The 24,595-nt window shown below is 42.9% G+C and overlaps 1 protein-coding gene across 1 annotated transcript in view; it reads left to right on the forward strand.

The window, feature by feature from the left end:
* The window catches only part of snx29 (sorting nexin 29), a 679,392-nt gene that overhangs the window by 412,509 nt on the left and 242,288 nt on the right, over positions 1–24,595 (forward strand). The window contains exon 16 of the mRNA XM_033040302.1: positions 22,571–22,687. Coding sequence (XP_032896193.1) covers positions 22,571–22,687 — 117 coding nt within the window. The remainder of the gene's footprint in view (positions 1–22,570; positions 22,688–24,595) is intronic.

The following is a 24,595-nucleotide window of genomic DNA, read 5'->3' on the forward strand; positions in this document are numbered from 1 at the left end:
TTTTGTCTCAATTCCACATTGCTGCTCTCTTATTGTTTGATGTATGTTCTACAGCTTTGGAAATTGAGGGAAAACTTATGTTTGATAATAATTGTTGGGGAATATTGTCTTTTTTGATTAAATTACCATTAGGGGGGTTTAGAAATACTGAGTGTCAACTCATGGATTACTCATGGCTGATCTAGATGATTAACATATACGGGATTCATGGTGATTTGGATTCAGCACTGGTTTATTCAAAGAAGACAGAGGGTTGTGGTGAAAGGAATATATTGTGGCCCGAGGTCTTTGATCAGTGGAGTTCCGCAGGGACCTGTGCTGGGACCTCTGATGACGTGGACGTAATTAAAGATGGGTTGGTGAGTAAGCTCGCTGACGACACCAAAATTGGAGGAGTTGCAGACAGTGAGGAATCTGTTAGACAATATAGCAGGATATAGATCAGCTGCTGAAATGGGCGGTAAATGGGAGATAGCATTTAATCTGAGCAACTGTGAGGTGTTGCACTTTGGGAGGTGCATGTAAGAGAAAAGTATACAGTGATGTGCAGTGGGATCTTGGAGTCCAGATTCACAGCTGACTGAAGGTAGCAACACAAGTAGATAGGGTGGTAAAGAAGGCAAATGCTTGCCTTCATTGCTAGGGACATCGAGTATAAGAGTCGAAAGGTTATAATGTAGCTCTGTAGACTTTGGTTAGGCTGCATTTGGAGTATTGCATGCAGTTCTGGTCGCCCCATTAAAGGAATGATGTGGAGGCTATGGAGAGGGTGTAGAGGAGGTTACTGAGAATTCTGCCTCGTTTTAGAGGGTTTCAACTACATGGAGAGGTTGGATAGACATAGATTGTTTTCTCTGGAACGTCAGAGTTTGTGGGGAAACTTGACGGAATTATATAAATATAAACGGGGCATTGATAAGGTAGACAGTCATAGCCTTTTTCTCAGGATGGAAATGTCCAAAACTAGAGGGTGTTGCTAATAGGGGACAAAGTTTTTTACTTGCAACACATTGCCCGGGGTGGTAGTGGAGACAGATACTGTACGATAATGGTTTATAAGAGGCTTTTAGATAGGCACATGGAAGTGCAGCTAATAGTGGGATATCAAACATGTACAAGCAGATGAGATCTGTTTAACTTGGCATCATGTTCGACACAAACATTGTGGTTTGAATGGCCTGTTCCTGTGCTGGATGTTCTATGTATTTGTTCAACAATAAGTGAGAATGTAGACAGTTCTATTCCAAAGATCTAGACTACAAGGAGGTAGCCTACAGAACAAGACTTTTACAAATGTTTTGGAGATGCTTGGTGCATTGTTCAGCCTGCATGAAGGTCTGAGTCTCAAAGCTGTAATGCACTGATCCAATCTGTCCTCCTACAGGTTGTAAAACCATCTGATGTTTCAGTCGAGGGAAGTCCTGTTATTTGATCAGCATGACAGTATTGAGCACACTTGATCGTGGTGCTTCAATACTGCCCTTGCAGTTGCCCCTCAGCTTGTCTCACACTCTTGTTGCTCATTCCAAAACGGTACAGCCACATGCTAAGCCATCCAGGCACAGAGCTGTTCGCAGTCCCACACGCTGAGGAAGCAACCGCCAAGCAGCTCATCTCCAGCTGTGAGTCGGTGCCGCGTTGAAACAAAGGCCGGACAAAGGCACTTGGGAAAACATGAGCAAGATGGAAATACCTGGCTGGTTTGTTAAACTGATCACGGTTATGTGACCCAGTTTATGCTTGTTTCATAATTATTCTAATTTCATTGTTCACAAGTAAATCCTTTGCTGCTGCTTTCATGGCTTTGTTTGACTCACAAACAGAGAAAGCCAAAAGCCAAATAAGGTGGTTTGTGTTTGACTTGAATTAATAGCAGTTTTAGACCTTGTGTGTGGCAGGCCCTTCACACCTGCTGTAACACTTGTTGGAGGGAAAGTTCATCATTGAGAAAGATATCCGTTTTATGAGAATTGCAACAACCTAAGCAAGGAAGTAGTGTTCAGGGAGGAAATCATTTTGAAGTGAGGAAGCTACGTGACTTTGAGTCATGTACCCAAGCAATGGACAACACCAGCTTTAAGCATGCCACTGACTGAGGGATTTATTTGTGGTGAGAACCTACTTTCACGTTCACACCCTTTAATCACATATTGGCATTTAGGTGCTACCATTGAATAAATAATGGATTACAATGACATTACTTCATGGTTTTTGGGAAGTAGTTGAAGCTGCTATCATGCGAGTAAAGTAGGCAGATCAGAGATTCTGTGGTGGCAGCAAATGAGACTCCAGCGTGATTTGCTGCCTCCCTGGTGCCAGGGTCTAGGATGTCCCAAAGTGAGCAGCCAGAGGTCATTGTGCATGTTGGCATAAATGACACAGGTAGGAAAAGGGATGAGGTCCCGTGAAGTGAATACAGGGAGTTAGGCAAAAGGTAAAAAAAACAGGACCTCCAGGGTAGTGATCTCAGGATTACTCCTGGTGCCAGGTGCTAGTGAGGGTAGGAACAGGAAGATAGCTTGGCTGAGGATTTGATGCAGGGTGGGGGGGGATTCAGATATTTAGATCATTGCGTTTAAGAAAGAGAGATGCTGGTTTACACTGAAGATAGACACAAATGCTGGAGTAACTCAGCGGGTCAGGCAGCATCTCCGGTGAAGAGGAATAGGTGATGTTTCAGGTCAAGACCCTTTATCAGTCTCAACCCAAAACATCACCTATTCCTCTTCTCCGGAGAGCCGCCTGACCCTCTGAGAATCCAGCATTTTGTGTCTATCTTCAGGATTTCTTCTTGGACAGGGGTGACCAGGGGACGAGTTGCATTTAAAGTGGAGTGGAACAAATATCCTGGCAGATAGGTTTGCTAGTGCTATTCGGAAGGGTTTAAACTAGATTGGCAGGGGTACTGGATCCAATGCTATTTACTCTAAGGGGTGACCTGGAAGATGACAAATAGCCCATTGGTCTGCTGCTGCCACATGAAGTGGTCCAGTTCTAAGAGATTACACGTTTCTGTACAGTAACCTTTAACTGCGCAGGCAGAGTGGACACACTGCAGAAGATGCCATATGTCTATTAGCAGTGACTCTAAAAACCTTACTCTCTGAATTCATTTATCTTCATAGAATACGAGTCAATTTCTTGACTCCTTTGCACCTTTGGGAGGTTTGTTTCCTATGTTGGAGTGTTTCTACCCCTCCTCTTGGGTCTTCTGGCATCTGGCCTGCCTTTGGGCTGCCCCTCTCATCTTGCTGCAGATGGTACAACTGGACCACCACCAAAGTACCACTGCCAATTGGGAAATGAATTAAAAAATCCTGCTCGGAGCTTGCCAAGGTTCCTGATAGCGCTCGCTGCAACTTTGCAATTAACCTGTGGCTTACTCCCCGTCAAAGCTGCAAGTGGTTGAGTGCACCCGCAAACACGAAAGGTTCTGCGCTATGCAACTATGACATTTTCATACCCTTTCTATGGTGTATTCGTCAATTGGGATGCTCAAAATGATTATTACAATGGGTTTTATATAATCCACAATGTTTTACACGCCAGTGCATTACATTCATAGGAGAATCCACATAATGCCGAATAATCTTTTATAGAATAGTTTGGTGAGGCAGGCAGGTTGAGTAAAAGGATTTTTATTGTTGAACAACAAACAATTTAAAGTACTCAGAAACCGCGTGCCGGCTCAGCCAACTGTATCATAGCTCGTGCTACCGGGAGGAGTGCTGTCGACTGAGGAGAAAAGCCCGCAATCTCACACCCGCTGTGACGTGATGGCGCCAACCAATAACGATGGTCCGCACTTAACCAAAGCACCACTAGGTGCTGCTATAGGACCCCCCCAAGAACCTGAGGTAAAGAACTGAGCGGGACCCAGAGGAACAGGCACAACTGGCGGTACAGGAGGAACTGGTGGAACAGAGCCAGCAGGCGGCTTATGATCGCCGAGGTCGTCCATGTGAAAAAGGCGGGTTGCGCGATCACGGCGACTGAGCCCGAAAGAGCGGAGCAGCAGCGCACTTGCCGAACGCGGGCGGATTTTGCAGGTAAGGCAGCAATCGGTGACAGTCTACTGACTGAGCGCCCCAACCATGTAAAAGTAGCGAGTGGTGTCCACGACGATGTTGTGGAGCTCAAATTGAGCCTCAATGTGGGCGAACCACACTTGAATTGAATTGAATTGAATTGAATTGAATCCTTTATTTGTCATTCAGACCTTTCGGTCTGAACGAAATGCTGTTGCCTGCAGCCATACATGTAATAATAACAAAACACAATAAACACAAATTATCCATCCACCACAGTGAGTTCACCAAACACCTCCTCACTGTGATGGAGGCAAAAAGTCTTAGAGTTACTGTCTCTTCCCTCCTCTTCTCCCTCTGCGCCGAGGCGATACCCCACCGGGCGATGGTAAGTCAGTCCCGCGGCTCAACCGAGCTCCGCGAACGGGCCGGTTCAAGCTCCGCGGCCCGGGGGATGGTCGAAGCTGCCCGCAGCTGTTGTGTCCTCCATTGGCCCGCGGCCGAGCTCCGGATCCAGGTCGCCGCCGCCAGAACGCCGCCTCAGCCGCCGTCTCCGCTCCGCACCGGGCTGCCCACAAGGCAGCGTCTCAGCCCCGCACCGGGCTGCTCACACGGGAGCACCTTCCAGCCGGTAGCCGTGCCGGCCGCACAGGAGTGTCTCAGCTCCGCACCGTCCGCCCTCACCGGAGCGCCGAGTCGTGCCGCTACCCGGACGTCGCCACAGCTCGAAGTCGGCCAGCCTCGCGTTGGTGAGTCCTGGCTGGCTCTACCTCCGGACCCTCGAGGTCGGTCGCAGGTTGGAGGCCGCCATTAGGCCTCAGCGCAGACGGGGGAAGAGAAGGGGGATACGACAAAAAGTCGCATTCCCCCGAAGGGAGAGACAGAAAACTCTGTTTCACCCTCCCCCCACACATATAACACCACCTAATAACCAAAAAAATTACTAAACTAGACAAAAAAAACGAACATAAAAAGTAAAAACAGACAGACTGCAGGCGAGCCGCAGCTGTATTACAGCGCCGCCACTTCCGGAATTTAAGGCTTGAGGCTGTACCGCCCAGAAAACGGGCAGATTCAAGGCCACCGCGTTTTGCTGGGCGGGCAGTGCGTCGAGGTTTTGCTGGGTGGGCTGGGTGTCGAGGTTTTCGGCGGCGTTCATAATCAAGATCCGAAATAATGAGCGGACCAGCGGGGTCACCACTTTGGCGAGACAGGCAGGTTGAGTAAAACAATTTTTATAGTTGAACAACAAACAAGCTAGAGCACTCAGAAACCACGTGCCAGGTCAGCCAACTGTATAATAGCTCCTGCTGCCGGTAGGAGCGCTGCCGACTGAGGAGAAAAGCCGGCGGTCACATGATGGCGCCAACCAATAACGAGGGTTCGCACTTCCCCAAGGCACCACTAGGTGCCGCTACAATATGAACATTTCTGCTCCAGCTCTATATCTGGCTCTCTGTACTATCTGTATTTAACATTGCTTTCGTCTTCAAGAATTGATGTTGATTTTAAAGCCAGCTAATTAACTTAATATTAGTTAGAAATGATTGGTGCTAATTACTTTCGACCCATGAGATGCTGTGATGATTTCTGTTCAGCAGACCGAATAAGAGAAAAAAAGGCAAAATAAGTTTTTGATCCATACCTAGTTCTATGTAAAAAAAGGGGATCTATGTAAAATGCTTTTGGGGAAACAATCAAGCCCTTTGATAAATTGATTGGTAGGGGTTGAAGGCAAAAGCTGAGCGAAGGTAGTAAACTGAATGAGCATTTAGATATCTTAGGATTTCACATTGGAATGGAGTAGGTTAAAGATGTTATGAATAATGTAGAACAAGTGGATAATGTAGAACAAGAAGGGGATGTTGGGTTTGATGTGTAATCCCAAGGGGAGCAGGAAAGATGTACAATGATTAAGGAATAGTTTGTGTAAAGGTGAAGGGACAGGGGATGCATTGTGAATGAGCCATGTCAAGGTAATTGGACGAGGAGATGAAATAGAAAAGTCTAAGGGTCACATTGACTTTGCAAACATCTTTCAAATGCAGGCTTCAGTCAGCTCTGTGCCTCAGCCATCTGCCAACTAACAGGGAAGGATAGTACAGTGAAAGCAGCAGAGGGAAGAAAGGAGAACAGAAACAACTGAGGGGAATAAAATGAAGGAGAAGAAAGCGTCAGAAGCTGAAGAATGGTTCTGTGAAAATGCAATACAAAGATATCAAAACTTTATCAGAGTGTGATTGCATTCTCTAACCATGGGTAAAGTTCTGCAAGAGTGACTAGTAATGTATTAAAAAACCCATGTCTGCAAGCACTTTCTGTCAATGCTTCTCATTATGAATTCCTACATTCACATTTATATTGGAAACTGCCTACATAAGGTTGTCTGATTGCAATTACATGACTTTCTTTCCCTAGAGTGTTACAGCTGCACAGAATTGACCAGTCACATATAATGCTTATATAACTGACAGTTTTAACTTCTCCTTCCAAGTGCTTATTAGTTTTTCGAAAACTGCACACTTCAGTAATTTATATTCAAACAATCATTTGCAATTCTGGAAAAGCTTTTAAAGTATCATTTTAAATTTGCCTTTTGATGAGTTTTAAATATATTTGTCCGCTAAAAATCATGATTTAAAAAAAAAATCTTGTTAATGTTTCTATTGAACTGCCTTACATCTGCACCATTCATTGAATGTTATTCAATCGTGAAGTTTTCAGAACTGGGAAAATTTAATTAAAAAATAACAGCAAAATGTACCAATGCGAATATGTCTAAATCAATACCTGCTTTTGGTGAGGCAGGGAATAGAGTTAATGCTCTACGTATGGTCCACGCACTATTTGGAGAATACCCTGGTTGCGAGCCTCTACAGCTGGCTTAAGATTCAGTGTGTTCAGGCATATTTGTCTGACTGTTCTTTCCTATTTTATTCACTCATCCACTGGAGTTTATCCTGAGGTATGCTTGCTCGCGTACGGCTTCAAGGCACTGAATACCCTTTGGTAGATTCTCCAAGTGAACTTTCCACTTTTAGAGACGAGACGGTAGATGTTAGGAAGCTATTTGACATGATCTGCTCTGGCCTGAATTTTTACTCCTGGCAGTTACAATGATCTACCAGGGGGGTCACTGAATAGCAGTAATGTTTCTTGTGTGTGGAAGTGCAGGATTTTTTAAAAGAGAAAAATATACCAATATGTTGAAATCAGCACTCAATGTTGGTTGAATCAAGGAATAGAAGCATAGAGGCATAGAAACTTAGAAAATAGGTGCCGGAGTAGGCCATTCGGCCCTTCAAGCCAGCACCGCTATTTAATATGATCATGGCTGATCATCCAAAATCAGTATCCCCTTCCTGCTTTCTCCCATATCCCTTGATTCCGTTAACCCGTTAATCCGTTAAGCATTTGATGTCATCCCACACCAGAGACTGCTTAGGAAGCTTGACTTCCATGGTATTCGTTCCAACACGAAACGAGAAGCTATACTTCACCCTCGTTAGACCTCATTTGGACTACGCAGTTGCAGCATGGGACCCATACACAAATAAAAACATTTCTTCCATCGAATGTGTCCAGACAGGCAGCTCGATTTGTTACTAACACCTATGAGAGAGAAGCGAGTGTCACCAAACTTCTGAATTCTCTGGGGTGGAACCCTCTCCAAGACAGACGTGAAGCTCATCGTTTGACCTGTTTTTACAAAATGTTAAATGGTCAGCTCGACATAGATTACAAGACCTACACCAAACCCAAACCAATTAGGAGCAGACGAGGGCATTCGATCCAATTTGTGATTCCAGCTACAAAGACAGATGTATACAGCAATTCGTTCTTCCCCCGCACAATTAAAGCATGGAATAATCTCCACCCTACTATAGTTACCCAACCAGATGCAACTAAATTTAAAGTAGCTCTTTCTTCCCAATAACCCTTTCTGGCTTAAGTCCTCCCTCCACCACCTCCAGTTTAAATTCCATTTGGAATATTTTGGAGGACCAAGAAACCAAGAAACAAGAAAAAACCCTAAGAGCTGTATCTAACTCTCTCCACTGCCTTCTGTGGCAGAGAATGCCACAGATTCACAACTCTCTGGGTGAAAACTTTTTTCCTCATAGTTAATAGTTAATGTTCTAAGTGCAGTCCAGCCCTTTTGAGAATATTCTCGTTCAGTGCCTCAACAGTTGGGTTAAGATAAGAATCTGCATTGTTTAGGTATGTTTTTCTGACTGCTCTTTACTCTTTTGTTTACACAACTCTTCTGTGGTTTATTCCAGTTGATTAGGCTAACTGTTAGTCATATGAAGGAGGAGCAGGAATTGGCCACCTGGACCTTGACACTGCACTTCCATTCAGTATGATCAGGGCTGACCTGCAGTATCCACAACTTGGCACTCCTGCCTAGCCTAACTGTAAATGGGCGACGTCTTATTTATAGAGTTACCCCATATTCTATATTCTCTCCGAAAGGAAACATCCTCTCTACATTCAGCCTATCAAGACCCCTCAGGATCTTATTTATTTCAACCAAGTCATCTCCCAATATTAAAAACTGCAGCAGATATAAGCCAAGCATGTTAGTCTTTAAAACAAAGATAAATACAAAGTACTGGAGTAACTCAGCGGGACAAGCAGCATCTCTGGAGAGAAGGAACGGGTGACATTTTGGGTCGAGACCTTTCTTCCAATCTGCCCATTTCAAGCAATTGCGTGGTAAATCTGGTCCAGCGCTTAATATATTTAAAAATCTCCTTGTAGATGTTCTCTTGCATTTAAACTTATTGACATATGTTGCTGAATGATTTCATAAGCAGGAGCACACTGCAGTATGTCACTTTAAGTATTTGTGCATCATAGATAAAGTACAGGCAAGTGATTAGAATGAGGGTGCAACACAGCTGAGCCAAATCTTGTCCTCATCTTACACCTAGACACTGCTTTAGTGAGGATTGAACAGTAGTTAGCTACAGAAACATTTGTTGATTTTCTTCCTCTCGCCCTGTGTGCTGTTATCATTGCAACAGAGATCAGCTCAACAAGGACCGACCGTACTAAATGTTCGAATCCTGTGCATCAGTCACCCTTAAAAGCATCACAGTTGTAAAAAAAGGAGTTATGTTTGAATTTGTTTGGTGGGTAACCAAAAAAAGAATTAACTGAGCAGTTATAAGAAGAAACCAACAACATAAAAGGGAAAATATCACAAATGTTGGAAATCTGCAATGCTGGAAGTATTCAACAGGTCAGGCAGCATTTGTGGAGAGAGACACGGAGTTAGTAAATAGTTCAGATCAATGACCTTCACTTCAAACAGAAATTTGTGAAAAGTCAGCAAATCCATTCCCCCTTTTTGTCTCTCCAAGATGCTGAGTCAGGGTTCATAAGCAGCCATGAAGCTACAGATAAACGTGCAGATCATTTAGTTTAGTTTATTATTGTCATGTCTACCGAGTGAAAAGCATTTGTTTGCATGCTATCCATTCAATGAAAAGACTATACATGAATGCCAGCAAACCATCCACAATCTACAGATAAACGATAAAGGGTACAGCATTTAGCGCAAGATATAGCATTAAAGTCCGATAAAGTCTGATTAATGATAGTTTAAAGGTCTCCAATGAGGTACATGGGAGGTCAGGACCGCACTCTAGCTGATGAGAGAACCGCTCAGTTGCCTGATAATAGTTAGGAAGAAACTATTTGTGGATCTGGAGGTGTTTTTTCAAACTTCTGTACCTCTTACCTGATGGGAGAGGGGTGAAGAGGGAGTGACCAAGGTGAGACTGCTCCTTGATTATGCAGCTGGCCTTGCCGAGGCAGCGTGAAGTGTAGATGAAGTCAATGGAAGGGAGGCTGGTTTGTGTGATGGCCTGGGCTACGCCCACAACCCTCTGCAAACTTTGTGCAGTCCTGGATAGAGAAGTTCCCAAACTGCGATGAATCCCTGAAAGATGATTTTGTGGTGAATCGCTAGCAGTTGGTGAGGATTATTGGGGACATGCTGAATTTCCTAAGCCTTCAAAGAAAGCAGAGGAGTTGATGTGCTTTCTTGGCAGTAAGTTTGATGTGACTGTTCCCGGGCAAATTGCTGGTATATTTATTCCTAGGAACTTGAAGCTATCGACCATCTCTACTTTGGTGCCATCAATGTAGACTGGGGTGTGTGTACTGCTTCTCTTCCTGAAGTCAATCACAATCTCCTCGTCTTGCTGATATTGAGGGAGAACTTCAACTTGGTCTTCTAAGTCCACACATAGGGATATAGGGACTATCCTGGTGAACTAGGTCAGGATATTCCCCATCTATGGGGCCTCAGAAGTGCAAGCTTTATAGCAACGGAGCATATGTTGTGTATTCCATTGTTTTGTATATTTATTTTCAAATAGTAGTGTATCGTTTGATTTACAGTGAGCCTCATTAATCTTTATAGATGAAGAATTTTCTTCCTCTATTTAATGAAGAGGAAACCGTATAAAGACATATTGCACATTTTTTATAACTCCAGCTGTGCTTTCTCATTGCTGATCCAGTTGGAAATGAGACTTGGTGACAGCTTGTAGATTAAAAAATGAAAGAAAAAACATTTTTGAAGTTAGGTGTGAAATCAAGTGGATGTCTTATGCTCTTGTCTTCAATTGCCGAATGTTGCTTTTTTACAAGTTAGGGTATAAGCATGTGAAAATAAAAATGATTCTGATCCAGTTTATGGCAGGGCTCTATCCCTGAGAACTGTTTATACCCTAAGATAGACACAAAATGCTGGAGTAACTCAGTGGGTTAAGCAGCATCCCTGGCGAACACGGATTGACAATGTTTTGGGTCGGTACTGTTTTTCAGACTGGAAACCTCTGACCTGAAACTTTATCTATCCATGTTCTCCAGGGATGCCGCCTGACCTGCTGAGTTAATCCAGCATTTTGTGTCTGTCTTCAGTATAAACCAATATCGACAGTTCCTTGTTACATGTTTATAATTAGAATTGTTCGTAAGTTAGAAATGAACTAAAACAGTGTATGTTCATGCTCATAAGTTCATAAGCAATATTAACAGAATGAGGCCATTCGGCCTATCAAGTCTACTCGCCATTCAATCATGGCTGATTTATCTTTCCCCCGTAACCCCATTCTCCTGTCTTCTCCCCATGATCCCTGACACGCGTATTAATCAAGAATCTATCTATCTCTGCCTCAACAATACTCATTGATAAGATCACAGAAACAGCTGTGACAGGAAAGCCAGCAGAAGCGGAAAGATTGGACGCCAGCTTGTCAGAATCTCAGTGAGTTATATCACACAGTGTGAGTGAGTAAGTCTGCTCAATACTTGGTGGACCTAGCCCCTGAGTTTTTACGGCTCAGGCATATGGAGTAGATGGGGAGAGAAGGAACACATGCCCTGTACCAATCCAGCAAAAGATGCCTGCAGCCCTACAGCAGCCAGCGATGTCAGCCTTCTGAGCTCATTCATATGTACAGGTGTCCTTAACATGGAAGAATTAAGCTTTTAAAATTCAGGATTTAAAGATTTGAAGCAAAACAACAATTAAGTTACATTTCATTTAATCCTTTGCCCTTCCTGTAAAAGAATAGCAATTCCATGTGAGCAGCCTTTGCTAACAATCAGTGTGCCGAGATTAAATGTTTTTTGAGATTGAAAGTGCTCTGCGTTTGAAATGAAATGATTCTTGTATTCCAAGTAGACATGATATCTTGCTGAGATTTAAACGTGGCCCCCCTCAGCGGCATGACTATTTGATCCAATGCTTCCTCGAGGGCATTGAATGTGTGCAATGGTCTATACGGATGAGTTTTGTCTTTTTTGTACATAACAGATCTTGTTCCTGGATTGAAAATGTTTGGAAAATATGTAATATTACTAACAAATTCTAAGAATACTTAATATCATTATTTAAACCCAAGATTAAGTCATGGGTGTATGGTTAGACTGGTGTATCAGGAAGATATTATAGACAATAGGTGCATTCGGCCCTTCGAGCCAGCACTGCCATTCACTGTGATCACAGCTGATCATCCACAATCAGTACCCCGTTCCTGCCTTCTCCCCATATCCCTTGACTCCGCTATCTTTAAGAGCCCTATTGCTTGTGACTCTTTGTTTATCTTGTATGTTCATCAGCTGTTTGTTGCCAGAGGTAATTCTCTTGGTAACGATTTCGAATCTTCACCAATACAAGCCTGCCGTTTAATGAAGAACAGAGGGGTAAATTTCATCAGGTAGATAGATGCTGGACATTGAATGTGGAATGTATGCAGGTTTCTGACATGCCTCAACCATCAATTTCCAGACATTGAGGATTAGAAAATCAATGGTGTTATGTCCTTTTGTTTTAACAGATATACAGGTTTGACAGTGAGCTGTAATGTCTCTCACCTTCAATGAGATTCTATCACTAGACACATTTTCCACTCTTTTTCAGCAATCCAAATGGACTGTTCACCTGGTTCAGTTATTCATCCCCATCTTTGGCCTAATGGAATCAAGGGATATGGGGAGTAAGCAAGAACTGGGTACTGATATTGATCAGCCATGATCATATTAAATGGCGGTGCTGGCTCGAAGGGCTGAAGAGCCTACTCCTGCACCTATTTTCTATGTTTATTTGTTTCTGTTCCAAAGGGCACAGTTTGATCCCTAAAAGGTTCCTATTGAATCATTTGATAAAAGACTGCATACTGTTTCTATTTTCATGCAACCCAGAGCTTGCAGGTCTTCGAGGCTCGTGTGAGTTTTTGGTCATCATATTTCCCCCTCATGCCATTAACTTCCCATTGGTATGACTTGGGTTCTGCAGTTTCATGTCTTTTAACCATGTCTTCTGACTTGGGTCGTGCCGTTCTCTGCCTGCCGCCGACCTTTCTGGAGGAGCATGTTCCATTTTTATCTTAATCAACAGTGGAGATTGCGATCGCTCCGATTCTATACTGCCTTCGTAGATTCTGTCCTCAACTTCTCCATCATGGTCTGGTTTGGCTCAGCCACCAAGCACGACATCCGGAGGCTGCAGCGAATCGTCCGATCAGCTGAGAAATGTTGTTGGTTGCAACCTTCCCCCCATTAATGAACTGTACACTGCAAGGGCCAGGAAGCGAGCGGGTAAGATCATCGCTGACCTCTGTCACCCTGACCACAAACTCTTTGAATCACTTCCCTCTAGAAGGCGACTCTGGACCATCAAAGCCTCCACAGCCAGACATAAAAACAGCTTTTTGCCACGAGCAAAAGCTCTACTCAACAACCAAAATTCTGTAGCCTCCTTTTGCTCTGGTATTTTATTTCATTCACATGCTTAAACTATAATGTTTTATACTTAATGCTTTAATGTTTTATGTTTTATTACTGTCGTGTTGTTACTTGCGAGCAGAGCACCAAGGCAAATTCCTTGTATGTGTACATACATGTGTACATGTATGTGGCCAATAAACTTTTTAATTCATTCATTCATTCAATTTACCAATTCTTTCCATTCATTGTGTGAAAGAAGCACTTCCTTAAAATTCTTATCCATCAGAGTTGGACTAAACACCACTCCCATAACATCATCAGGATCCCATACCGGCTTGGATACTGCTGTGAAAGCGACAGCTGTGATATCACAGGTTTTGCTGGCAACCTCGTGTTGCATAAGCAGTTTGCACAGCTGGCTGATCCCAAGTCTGTTGAAAGTTTAAGTGAATCTGATGCACCATTTAAAATTAAATGAGCCTTGAGAGCTTTCCTTCTTCGAACATCTTGCAGCAACTGATTTGAGTTTGTTTGTGTGGCATTGATGACTAACATGCTTTGGTGAAGCATCTAAGATTTCCAAGAATGGCTAAATATCAGACCCTTTTATTGGGTCTTCCTGTTTATAGAGTCATACACCATGGAAACAGGCCCTTCAGCCCAACATGCACATGCCGACCAACACTAGAACTACACTAGTCACACCTGCTTGCGTTTGACACATATCCTTTAAACTTCAATGTATCTGTCCATATGTTTTTAAATGTTCTGATAGTGCCTGCCTCAACTACTTCCTTTGGCAGATCACTTCGTTTACAATAGACAATAGGTGCAGGAGTAGGCCATTCGCCCCTTCGAGCCAGCACCGCCATTCAATGTGATCATGGATGATCATCCCCACTCAGTACCCCGTTCCTGCCTTCTCCCCATATCCCCTGACTCCGCTATCTTTAAGAGCCCTATCTAGCTCTCTCTTGAAAGTATCCAGAGAACTGGCCTCCACCGCTCTCTGAGACAGAGAATTCCACACTCACAACTCTCTGTGTGAAAAAGTGTTTCCTCATCTCCGTTCTAAATGGCTTACCCCTTATTCTTAAATACCTACCACCCTTTCTGTAAAAACAGTTGCCTCTCAGGTTCATATCAAATCTTTCCCACTTCAAAAGTGGGAAGCAGTGTAGTTGAGCCCTCTACTCTCTGCAGCCTTATATGAGTGATATAAATCTACTTTTTTTCATATAGAGGCTGCCTTGGTGTTAGTTTCATTTGATTTCTTGTGTACACAAGATACGTTAACATTTCTTGGATTATGGAAATATCCCAGCATATCAGAAAACTACAATATAACACTGATATTTAAGAAAGTAGTAACAGGGAAAACAAAAAATCACAGGCAGGATAGTCCTACGACATCAAAGGAAGTGTAGTAGAGTCCATTATTAAGGAAGTGGTAGTAAAGCATTTAGAAAAGTCACAATACAGTTACTGTAGATAGTCAACATTGTTTAATAAAAGGGAAATTATGTTTGACAGATTTGTTGGAGTTTTACGAGGTTGCAATTGGCACAGTGGATAAAGGGAACTGGTGAATTTTATGTTTTTGGATTTCCAATAACCACTTCATAAGTTAAAAAAATCATAGTGAGATTTAAAGGGTAATGTAATGCTGCTCAATCAACGTGTCTTTGATTTCTGTGCCCGTGCACTGTGGTGCAGTAATCATAGATGAGCCAGAACTCGGTCGCTGGCACATCTGATAACAAATTTGAATAATTTTGACACATTGACATTGAATTGCAAGGTCTACAACTACTCCCTCTTAATTAGTAAAACTGAAAGTCTCCATTTTCCAATTCAATAGCACGATTCTTAATGCTGGAAAATTATGACTTTCACATTTTCTATATCTTCAACCATTTCCTTTCATCCCCTCGGGTGCTTGCAGTTAGATCTTGCATAATTTCTCCATTACCATTTTGTACTAATATTAAATCCTTAAGATTTTCTCACTTGATTTATTTTACAATTCCCTCGTACCAATGGTATTTTGCCCTTTCTCTCTCCGCTGTGAAAACAGATACAAAGCGTCCATTTAAAATTTGTGCTGTTTTCTTAGTATCCATTGCACTCTCACTGGCAGTGGTCTTCATGGGTCCCATATTCTCTCTCTTACATTTACTCGCAAATTATGCAAACAACATTTTGGTTGAAACCTGAATATTTATAGAAAGTTTATTCCACTCTTTCTGTTTCCACCTCATCTTTTTCTTTTTGTTGCTCCTCACTACTGCCCTATTGCACCTATCTGTTGTTCAATACTGAATCCCAGCTCACCTGTTGGACAGGATAGAGAAGGGGGTTAAAGAGGTGGAGGAGTTGCTTTACTAATCAGGGAGAGTGTCATGGCAGTACACAGAGAGGACGTACTGGGGGATACTTCTAATGAGGTGTTATGGCTTGAGCCCAAAAATAAGAAAGGAGCAATTAATCTAATGGGATTATATTATGGGCCATCCAGTAGCCACTGGGAGATGGAAGATTAGATATGTAGACAGATTATGGAAGGATGCAAGAACCGCAGGATTGTTATAGTGGGTGATTTTATCTTCCCCAATATTGACTGGGACTTGGGGCAAGAGGATTAGATGGGACAGAATTAGTTAGGTGTATCCAAGAAGGTTTCCTTAAACAGTATGTGGCTAATCTGACTTGAGGAGCGACCATACAGGACCTTGCATTGGGAAACGAGTCTGGTCAGGGAACAGTTGTTGCAGTGGAAAGCGATTGCCTGGATTCTAGAGGGTTGTGATGGAAGTTAGATATTCTGCTGGAGAGTCTGTGACCAGTGGAGATCGGCAGGGATCTGTGCTGGGACCTCAGCGCTTTGTGATAAATACATAAATGACCAAGACGTAAATGTAGATGGGTTGGTGAGTACGTTTGCTGACGACATCAAATGTAGAGGACCGGCAGACAGTGAAGAAGGATGTCGGATGATACGGCAGGATATAGATTAGCTTGAGAAATGGGCAGAGAAGTGGCCAATGGAGTTTAATCTGAGTAAGTGCGAGGTTTTAAACTTTGGGAAGCAGAATGTAAGGGAAGGGGTGAGAGGTGTCAGCGATAGTCCAGGCGTAGTTGAGGGCAGGGTGGAAGTTAGTGGTGAAGTTAATAAAGTCCATGTGTTCTGCACAGGTGCAGGTGGTAGCCTCGATGCAGTCGTCGATGTAGTGGAGAAAGAGTTGGGGGATAGGGTTAGTGTACGGCTAGGGCAGCATAGTGGTGCAGCAGTAGAGCTGCTGCCTTACAGCGCCAGAGTCCCGGAATTGATCCTGACTACGGGTACTGGACGGAGTTTGTACGTTCTCCCTTTGACTGCATGGGTTTTCTCCAGGTGCCCCGGTTTGCTCCCATGCTCCAAAGACGCACAGGTTTGTAGGTTAATTGGATCCGGTAAAATTGTAAATTATCCTGAGTGTGTAGGATAGTGCTAGTGTACGGGGTGATAATCATGAGGACTTGGTGGGCATGGACCGACCAAACTAAACTGGAGGGGCTGATTCTATGTCCACGGTCAAGTGACGTGACACAATGCAAACCTGCTGGAGCTCTGCCCTTCACCCTTCTAGCAGTAAACACCCTATTCCAATTATATTGCACACCCTCTTCTACAGCACCAATTGCTGCAGAATGGTGATGATTACTCTTCTGTTGTGTAGGAAGGAACCGCAGATGCATCAGGTTTAAACCGAAGATAGACACAAAAAGCTGTCGTAAATCAGCAGGTCAGACAATATCTCTGGAGAAAAGGAATAGGTGACATTTCGAGTCTGAAGTAGGGTCTCGACCCGAAACGTCACCTATTCCTTTTCTCCAGGAGTTCTGTTGTTTTTATCTCACACCCATAAAGGCTTCTTCCTCATATGAGAACAAACATGAAATGTCAGAAATTAATAATCACATCCTTTGAATGCTTCAACTTCATTATTTGCATGGGATCTGTATATGTAGAGGTACTGATACAACATATGGTGTGTATTATACAATATATGATTAGTATGTAAATCTACAACTTGTTTGATCAGGATTGTAACAATTCTTCGGCTCAACTATATCAAAATTTTTTCCAGATCTATATAATGACGGTTCATAGGCATGGATTCTCCATTTCAGGCTGATTGCCTCGCCTTGGCAAAATGTGCAAGCAATGCAGAAAAAGACCTGATGATCTGGCATATGGAATTTCTTTCATTCATTAATTCCTTTTTGATACCATAGCATCTGCTACACAAATTCCTCTTTAAACTCTCCATGAGATTCTAATGTTTTCGTTCATAGCAATGATTATCACGTCTTTCCGTGATCTAAATATCTAGGCTTCTATTTAACGGTAACACATTTCTGTATCCTGTTGTTCGTCCAAGTATTGGTCTCGGTATCACACATTCACTGCTTGTGTGAGGTTTTGACAAACTGGGTATGCTCGATAATGTCAAGTCTGTTGTTGTTTCGATTTGCTGAATCAAAAGAGAGCGGCCTTCTTGTGTCTTTTGGAATTAATTGAGAATTGGGAGGCTGCATTCTGCACAAATGATTATAGGTTTTGATATTGAGCTGTTAAGCAAAAGCACAATATTCAGCCATGCTGAAATTCTCCAATTCTGATCTGTTGTGCATTCTCAGTTTCTGTGACATTTTTCTTCTTCCTTGGATCTATGTGACCATCTGGATAGAACAACAATCTTTCATTTCAAGTTTCTAGCAACTTTAGTATTTTATATCTCACAGTTCCATTAACAAACCTTCACTGCCAACTGTCAACTGGTACCACTGGCACTTGTGTAATTCAGTGTCTCTTGGTCTCTATCCTATCATACTTGTTTCCTCCGCCCCACCTCCTTCTCTGCAGCAGAAAGCATGTTTTTTTCTACCACCTTGCCCTAGTTGCTGAACAGTCATCAATCTGAAATATTAATCTTGTGTCACACTTCATAGGTGCTGCATGAGTATTTCCGGCATTTTCTGTTTTTATTTTATTAAAATATATCCACTTTTTACATCTGGCACAATATACCAAAGACCTTTAAATTTTTTTAAGTATCTATATATAGTGAGATTTGCATCTATTCAGTGAGATCTGCATCTATTCAGAAGCCTTCAGAAGAAGGGTCTCGACGTGAAACATCATCCATTCCTTCTCTCCAGAGATGCTGCCTGTCCCGCTGAGTTACTCCAGCTTTTAGTGTCTATCTTCTATTCAGAAGCAAATCAGTAATGTCATTTGAACAACACCATGTCCTCAAATCATTGCAAGGATAATTGCCTATGAATATTCTGAATGCAGGCGTCTCTGAATGGTTAAAGGCTGTACAAATATATTTTCAGAAACTATTATTTATTGCAAAAGGGATTTTCACATGACAAAAGCCAGACAGTGAAGAGTCTGAAGAAGGGTCTCGACCCGAAAAGTCACCCCTTCCTTCTCTCCAGAGATGCTGCCTGACCCGCTGAGTTACTCCAGCATTTTGTGTCTACCTTCGATTTAAACCAGCATCTGTATTTCTTTCCTACACAGTGAAGAGTATTTAGTGGTTGCCTGCACAACAGATCAATAGCTTTAATTAAAGATGTCCGGCTGTAAAAATATCGACTGATGTTGGCTAAATGTATCCGAGAGCAAATGTTTGACTTTGAATATGATCTCTAAACCCTGCAAATTAAGGATTCTGGAGGTTTAATTACATGTCACTCAGTAGAAGATTAGAGGAAATGTGTTGTCACGAGAACCTTGTCCATTGAAACACTTTTAGATCTACCAAGGCCTACTGGCTCTCCTGGTCACACTCCCCTTTAACTCCCCTTCCCATTCTCACGCTGACTTTTCTGTCCTGGTTCTCCATTGCCAGAGTGGAGGAACAGCACCTCATATTCCGCTTGGCTAGCTTACAACACAACGTTATGAACATTGAATTCTCCAATTCTCCCACACTTTATCCTGCCTCTCCCCTTTTCCAGTTTTTCTCTCCCCCCCCTTACAATGAGTCCGAAAAAGGATCTCAACCCAAAAAGTCACATATCCATGTTACTCAGAGAAGCTGCCTGACCTGCTGAGTTACTCCAGCACTTGATGTCCCATTGAAAATGTTGGATGTTATATAGGCCAAAGGATGAAAGCAAGCATTAAATGAGGTGCACTGTAGATAAGGTTCATTTGGACCTCATCAATGTTAGTTTTAATTGCTGACTGCCTTAATATTAAATTGCTTGGGGGTACTTATCTGAAAATTGAAGATTTAGCAATCAATGCAAATTGGAGACTAATTACGTCTTTTGCAGTCTGTTCTACTGAAAATGTATGCTGTCAAACATACAGTGTATAGTAGTGTAAAGTGAAACAAAGGAAGATTGATGCATGGCAGAAGCATGTGTTTCCTTTTCTTCTTCTTTGCCACTAAAGGCTGTGGAGGCCAAGTCAATGGATACGTTTAAAGCGGAGATAGATAGATTGTTGATTAGTACAGGATTCAGGGGTTATGCGGAGAAGGCAGGAGAATGGGGTTGAGAGGGAAAGATAGATCAGCCATGATTCAATGGTGCAGAAGACTTGATGGGCCGAATGGTCTAATTCTGCTCCTATAACTTATGATCATGAAAAAAGATGGAACCAAGTCATTGTTAAGAAGGTTGCAGTTCAGTTACATGACAGGTTAAAAATGGATAACAAAAGGGTTTTCAAAGAGGCTGGCTGTACTTAAGTGTAATAAGCTAATCTGGATGTAAGTGTCAAAATTACATTGGCACCACCTGCAATCTTTAAGTATTCTTTGGACATAGGCATGGTGCCAGATGATTGCAAACGCCTTAATGTTTGAAATTTATTCCTCAAACCATAGAGGTATCAAATTAAAACTTTTCAGTAATTATTTAAATTAATGTTTGTCCAGTTGTAATGTTTTTTTAATATCTCTGTCAGACATTATTTAGATTATTATGTCAGAGGTCTTTGAATTTTATTTAAAAAGACCTTTGACAGCAGCAAGCTGTCAAAAAGGCCATCAGGACAACTGGGAAATAGCACCTCAGGACTTGCCATCTGTTATGGTTTTGGAATTTTAACAGGTTTTTTTTTCAATTGCCACAAATTAACTGTGGCAGCAACATTGAATCCCATGAAATAAAATTGAGAAGAAACAGCATGGATGTGCAATTTGGTTTGGGGACAAAAGATTTATAGTGGTGATCCAGAAAGACTTTTGGTCACAGTTTTTTAATTTATACCAGGCAGCAGTAGAGTTGCTGCCTTACAGAGCTTGCAACGCCAGAGACCCGGATTCAATCCGACTACGGGTGCAGTCTGTGCGGAGTTTGTACGTTCTCCCTGTGACCGCATGGGTTTTCTCTGAGATTTTCGGTTTCCTTCCACACTCCAAAGACGTACAGGTTTGTAGGTTAATTGGCTTGGTATAAATGTAAATTGTCCCTAGTGTGTGTAGAATAGTATGAATATGCGGGGATAGCTGGTCAGTGAGGGCTCAGTAGGCCAAAGGGCTACTATTTCTCTAAACAAAACTAAACAAAAATATCGAAGGTAGACACAAAATGCTGGAGTAACTCAGTGGGTGAGGCAGCATCTATGGAGAGAAGGAATTGGCGACGTTTCGGTTCGAGACCCTTCTTTAGGTCCTTCTCCCCAGAGATCCTCGCCATAGCTACTGCCCCACCCTCCAGCTGCACAGTTAGGATCGTACAGTTGTAAATAAGAAAAGCATGTTCCAATGTGGAATGTTTTCCGTCATTGTTGTAATACTCTGCAAAAGTAATAAATAATTCTTATAGATTACATAATAAAATTCACACAGGTTTCAAAAAATAGTGTCTTGCCAAATGAATTACAGAGGCACAAAACACCCATTGTCACCCAGAGCAGGAGGCACTCAGTGGGTCTGGCAATGACAATCGACATTTTTGGTTGAGACTCTGATACAGGACTCCAGTCTGATGTAGGACCTCCACCCAAAACATCAACAGTGTAGGAAGCAACTGCAGATGCTGGTTTAAACCGAAGATAGATACAAAATGCTGGAGTAACTCAACGGGACATCTCTGGAGAAGAGGAATGGGTGACATTTTGGGTCGAGACGAAACGCCACCCGTTCATTCTCTCCAAAGATGCTGCCTGTCCCGCTGAGTTACTCCAAAATGTCAACTATTCCTTTGCTTTCACACATGCTGACTGACCCACTGAGTTCCATCAGCAGTTTGTTTCAATGCTGTCAAATTAATTAGTGGTCAGAATGATTATTTCTAGCAGTGTGCGAGTGTACCTGTACATTATTAAACACTTATCGGGGAGCACTGTTTTGTCAGTATAAATTATCACTTTTGGTATGTCCTTATTCTGAATTTTAAATTGAAATTTACATTTTATTTGCAACAGTGGAATTAAGATTGAGAATCTTTTGATGTGGGTTTATCTTTTATCATTTTAGGCTGCGTCAATATATTTTTCTTATCGCGCTAGGCAGGAATGAACACAATCCAGCCCATTATTACTGAAAATCACAAAGCCACAGATGTTGGAAGTAAAAAATCAGAAAATGCTAGGGAGGTTCAGCACTTCAGGCAACATCTGGAAAGAGAAACAGTTAATGCCCCTGTCCTACTTTCACGAACTAATTGTTGACCTCTGCCGAGTTTGCCCTTGACTCATACTCGCAGCATGGTCGCCGCGAGGTCGTAGGAGGACGCAGGAGGTCTTCGTAACTCTTCCTCATGCTCGTGAGTGGTCTCCGCGTACTCGTGGCCTCAAGTAGGTCGCAGCGTTTTTTCCAGCCTGATAAAAAATGTCCACGAGTATAAAAAAGATCGGCATGGAAAAAAGCTGTGGGTCGGTAACTGGCCCGAGAAAGAAAATGCAAACATGACATCATTTTATCACGTGATAATTTTCCACTCGTAGCTAGTCATAGTTGGTCTCAGGTGTGGAAGACTGAGGTCGAGGGGGATCGTAGGAGGTCGTAGACATAGTCGTAGGAGGTCGTAGGAGGTCTTTAACTTCGGCTTTTCAACTCATCTAGGGTCTTCTAAACTCGTGGATTAGGTCATCCAAGTGGGACAGGCCCTTAACGTTTCCGCTCCAGGACCTTTCATCAGAGCTGTGAAATATTATTAATGACTTTGCTTGCTATTAATGACTTTGCTTGCTATTGGTCTGGTGCAACTGAAATCTTAATGTTTAATATCGGTTGGTTTTGTTTCTTCATCTCTAATATTTTTTTGTGCTTTATTTTCAGGTAGCAGAGATGCATGGAGAGCTGATAGAATTCAATGAGAGGCTGCACAGATCACTAATGGCCAAGGAAGCCCTCATCTCCCAGATGAGACAGGAGCTTATTGATTTAAGAGGACCAGTAAGTAGCTTTGTGCAATCTCCTCTGAAACTGTGATAATTTTGAACAATCTGCAAAGAGAGAAGATAACAAAGTATATCTAAAGTGTGGCTAAAGTTACCAAGAGTAACTTGGAAAGAAATAGTCGAGAATCAAATATCAAGAGACAAGAGACAAAGAATGATTGTAGTATCGGGATGAAAAATATCTGAGAAACGAGTACAAAGAGCGTTCCTTTGAAGTGTTTATTTTTCTTTAATCGTATGGAGGCAGCTTCTTGGAAGAGGCATTAAAATAAGTTAAAGGGGGCCATAAAAAGAAATTCACAAAGGAGCAAAGAAAAATGAATTACAGTCGTATTTTAAGACGTTTAATCAAATTGCAGAATATCTCTGCACTAATATGATTATCGTTGGAGTGGTTTAATGAATTCAAGAAACGTGCGGTTCAGCTTAATTGAATCTCTGAGTAGACAATGAAGCTTTTTTGATGTATACTGTACTTAATCCTAACTAGAGTCTGAATGCAACATTAATATATGGAAACCCAAAAATATTGTTGGATTACTAAACACATTCACTTGATTAATGCTATTGATTTTTAGATAGTATTTTGTGCACGATTAAATGTATTAAATTGTTGGATATCGAATCATATCCATAGCCCCTGTTCCTTCAGCAAATGGAAAAGACCCAGCTGTGAGTTATTTACAGGCCCCCGAACAGTAGCCAGGATATAGGGTACAAATTACATCAAAAGATACAATCGGCATGTAAGAAAGGCAATGTTACGGTGCACATGGGAGATTTCAATACGCAGGCAGATTGGGAAAATCAGGTTGGTACTGGATTCCATGAGGGAATTTGTAGAGTGCTTACGAGATTTCTTAGAGCAGCCTGTAGTGGAGCCTTCCAGGGAAAAGGCAATTCTAGATTTGGTATTGTTTAATGAACCGGATTTGATTAGGGAGCTTAAGGTAAAGGAACCTTACTCGGAGGCAGAGACCATCTATATTACTAAAAGTCTGTTCTTGACCGGTTTTGGCCTTCTGTGCTGCGATTTCCGAGAGAACGCCGCCACCTACGGCCGTCATTTTTGGCCACCTCGCTCAGAGCCCCACTCCGCCGCATGTGTGCAGAGGATTTTTCCCATCGATGAAATATGATAGAGATATTAATGTTTTTACAAAATTCCCCATTCTCTCTGCTGCCCCTGCTGGAGGGAGGGGGAGGGACTATAAAACCAGGAAGTGGTGTGCCTCAATCAGTCTCTGCAAGTGGTGTGCCTCAATCAGAGCTCTGAATGACACTGAACAAATGTCTCCACAGCTGTGAGTACCCATACTGTGGTTTGAAAATGAAAATATGGTTAGTTTGAGGGAAAAAAAGCACTGTCTGCAAATGGTTGTTTGGGTTGAGGTAAAAAGGAACCCTCTCTCTCCCCTCCTCTCTCTCTCCCTATCCCTCTCTTTCTCTCTCTCTCTACCCCCCCCCCCGTCTCTCTCCCTTTCTCTCTCTCTCAACCCTCCTCTCTCTCCCCTCCTCTCTCTCCCCTCCTCTCTCTCCTCACCTCTCTCCTCTCCCCCCCTCTCCTCTCCCCCCCTCTCCTCTCCCCCCCTCTCCTCTCCCCCCCTCCACCCCTCTCCCCCTCTCCTCTCCCCCCTCCTCCTCTCACCCCTCCTCTCCTCTCCCCCCTCCTCTCCTCTCCCCCTCTCCTCTCCCCCCCCTCCCCCTCTCCTTCTCCCCCCTCCCTCCCCCCTCCTCTCTCCCCCCCTCTCCCCTCTCCCCCCCTCTCTCTCTCTCCCCTCCCCCCCCCTCTCTCCCCCCCTCCCCCCTCTCCCCCCCCCCTCCCCCCCCTCTCCCCCCTCTCCTCTCTCCCCCTCTCCCCTCTCTCCTCTCCCCCCTCCCCCTCTCTCCTCTCCCCCCCTCC

The sequence above is a fragment of the Amblyraja radiata genome, chromosome 22 (genome assembly GCF_010909765.2).
Source record: "Amblyraja radiata isolate CabotCenter1 chromosome 22, sAmbRad1.1.pri, whole genome shotgun sequence".
Taxonomy (NCBI): domain Eukaryota; kingdom Metazoa; phylum Chordata; class Chondrichthyes; order Rajiformes; family Rajidae; genus Amblyraja; species Amblyraja radiata.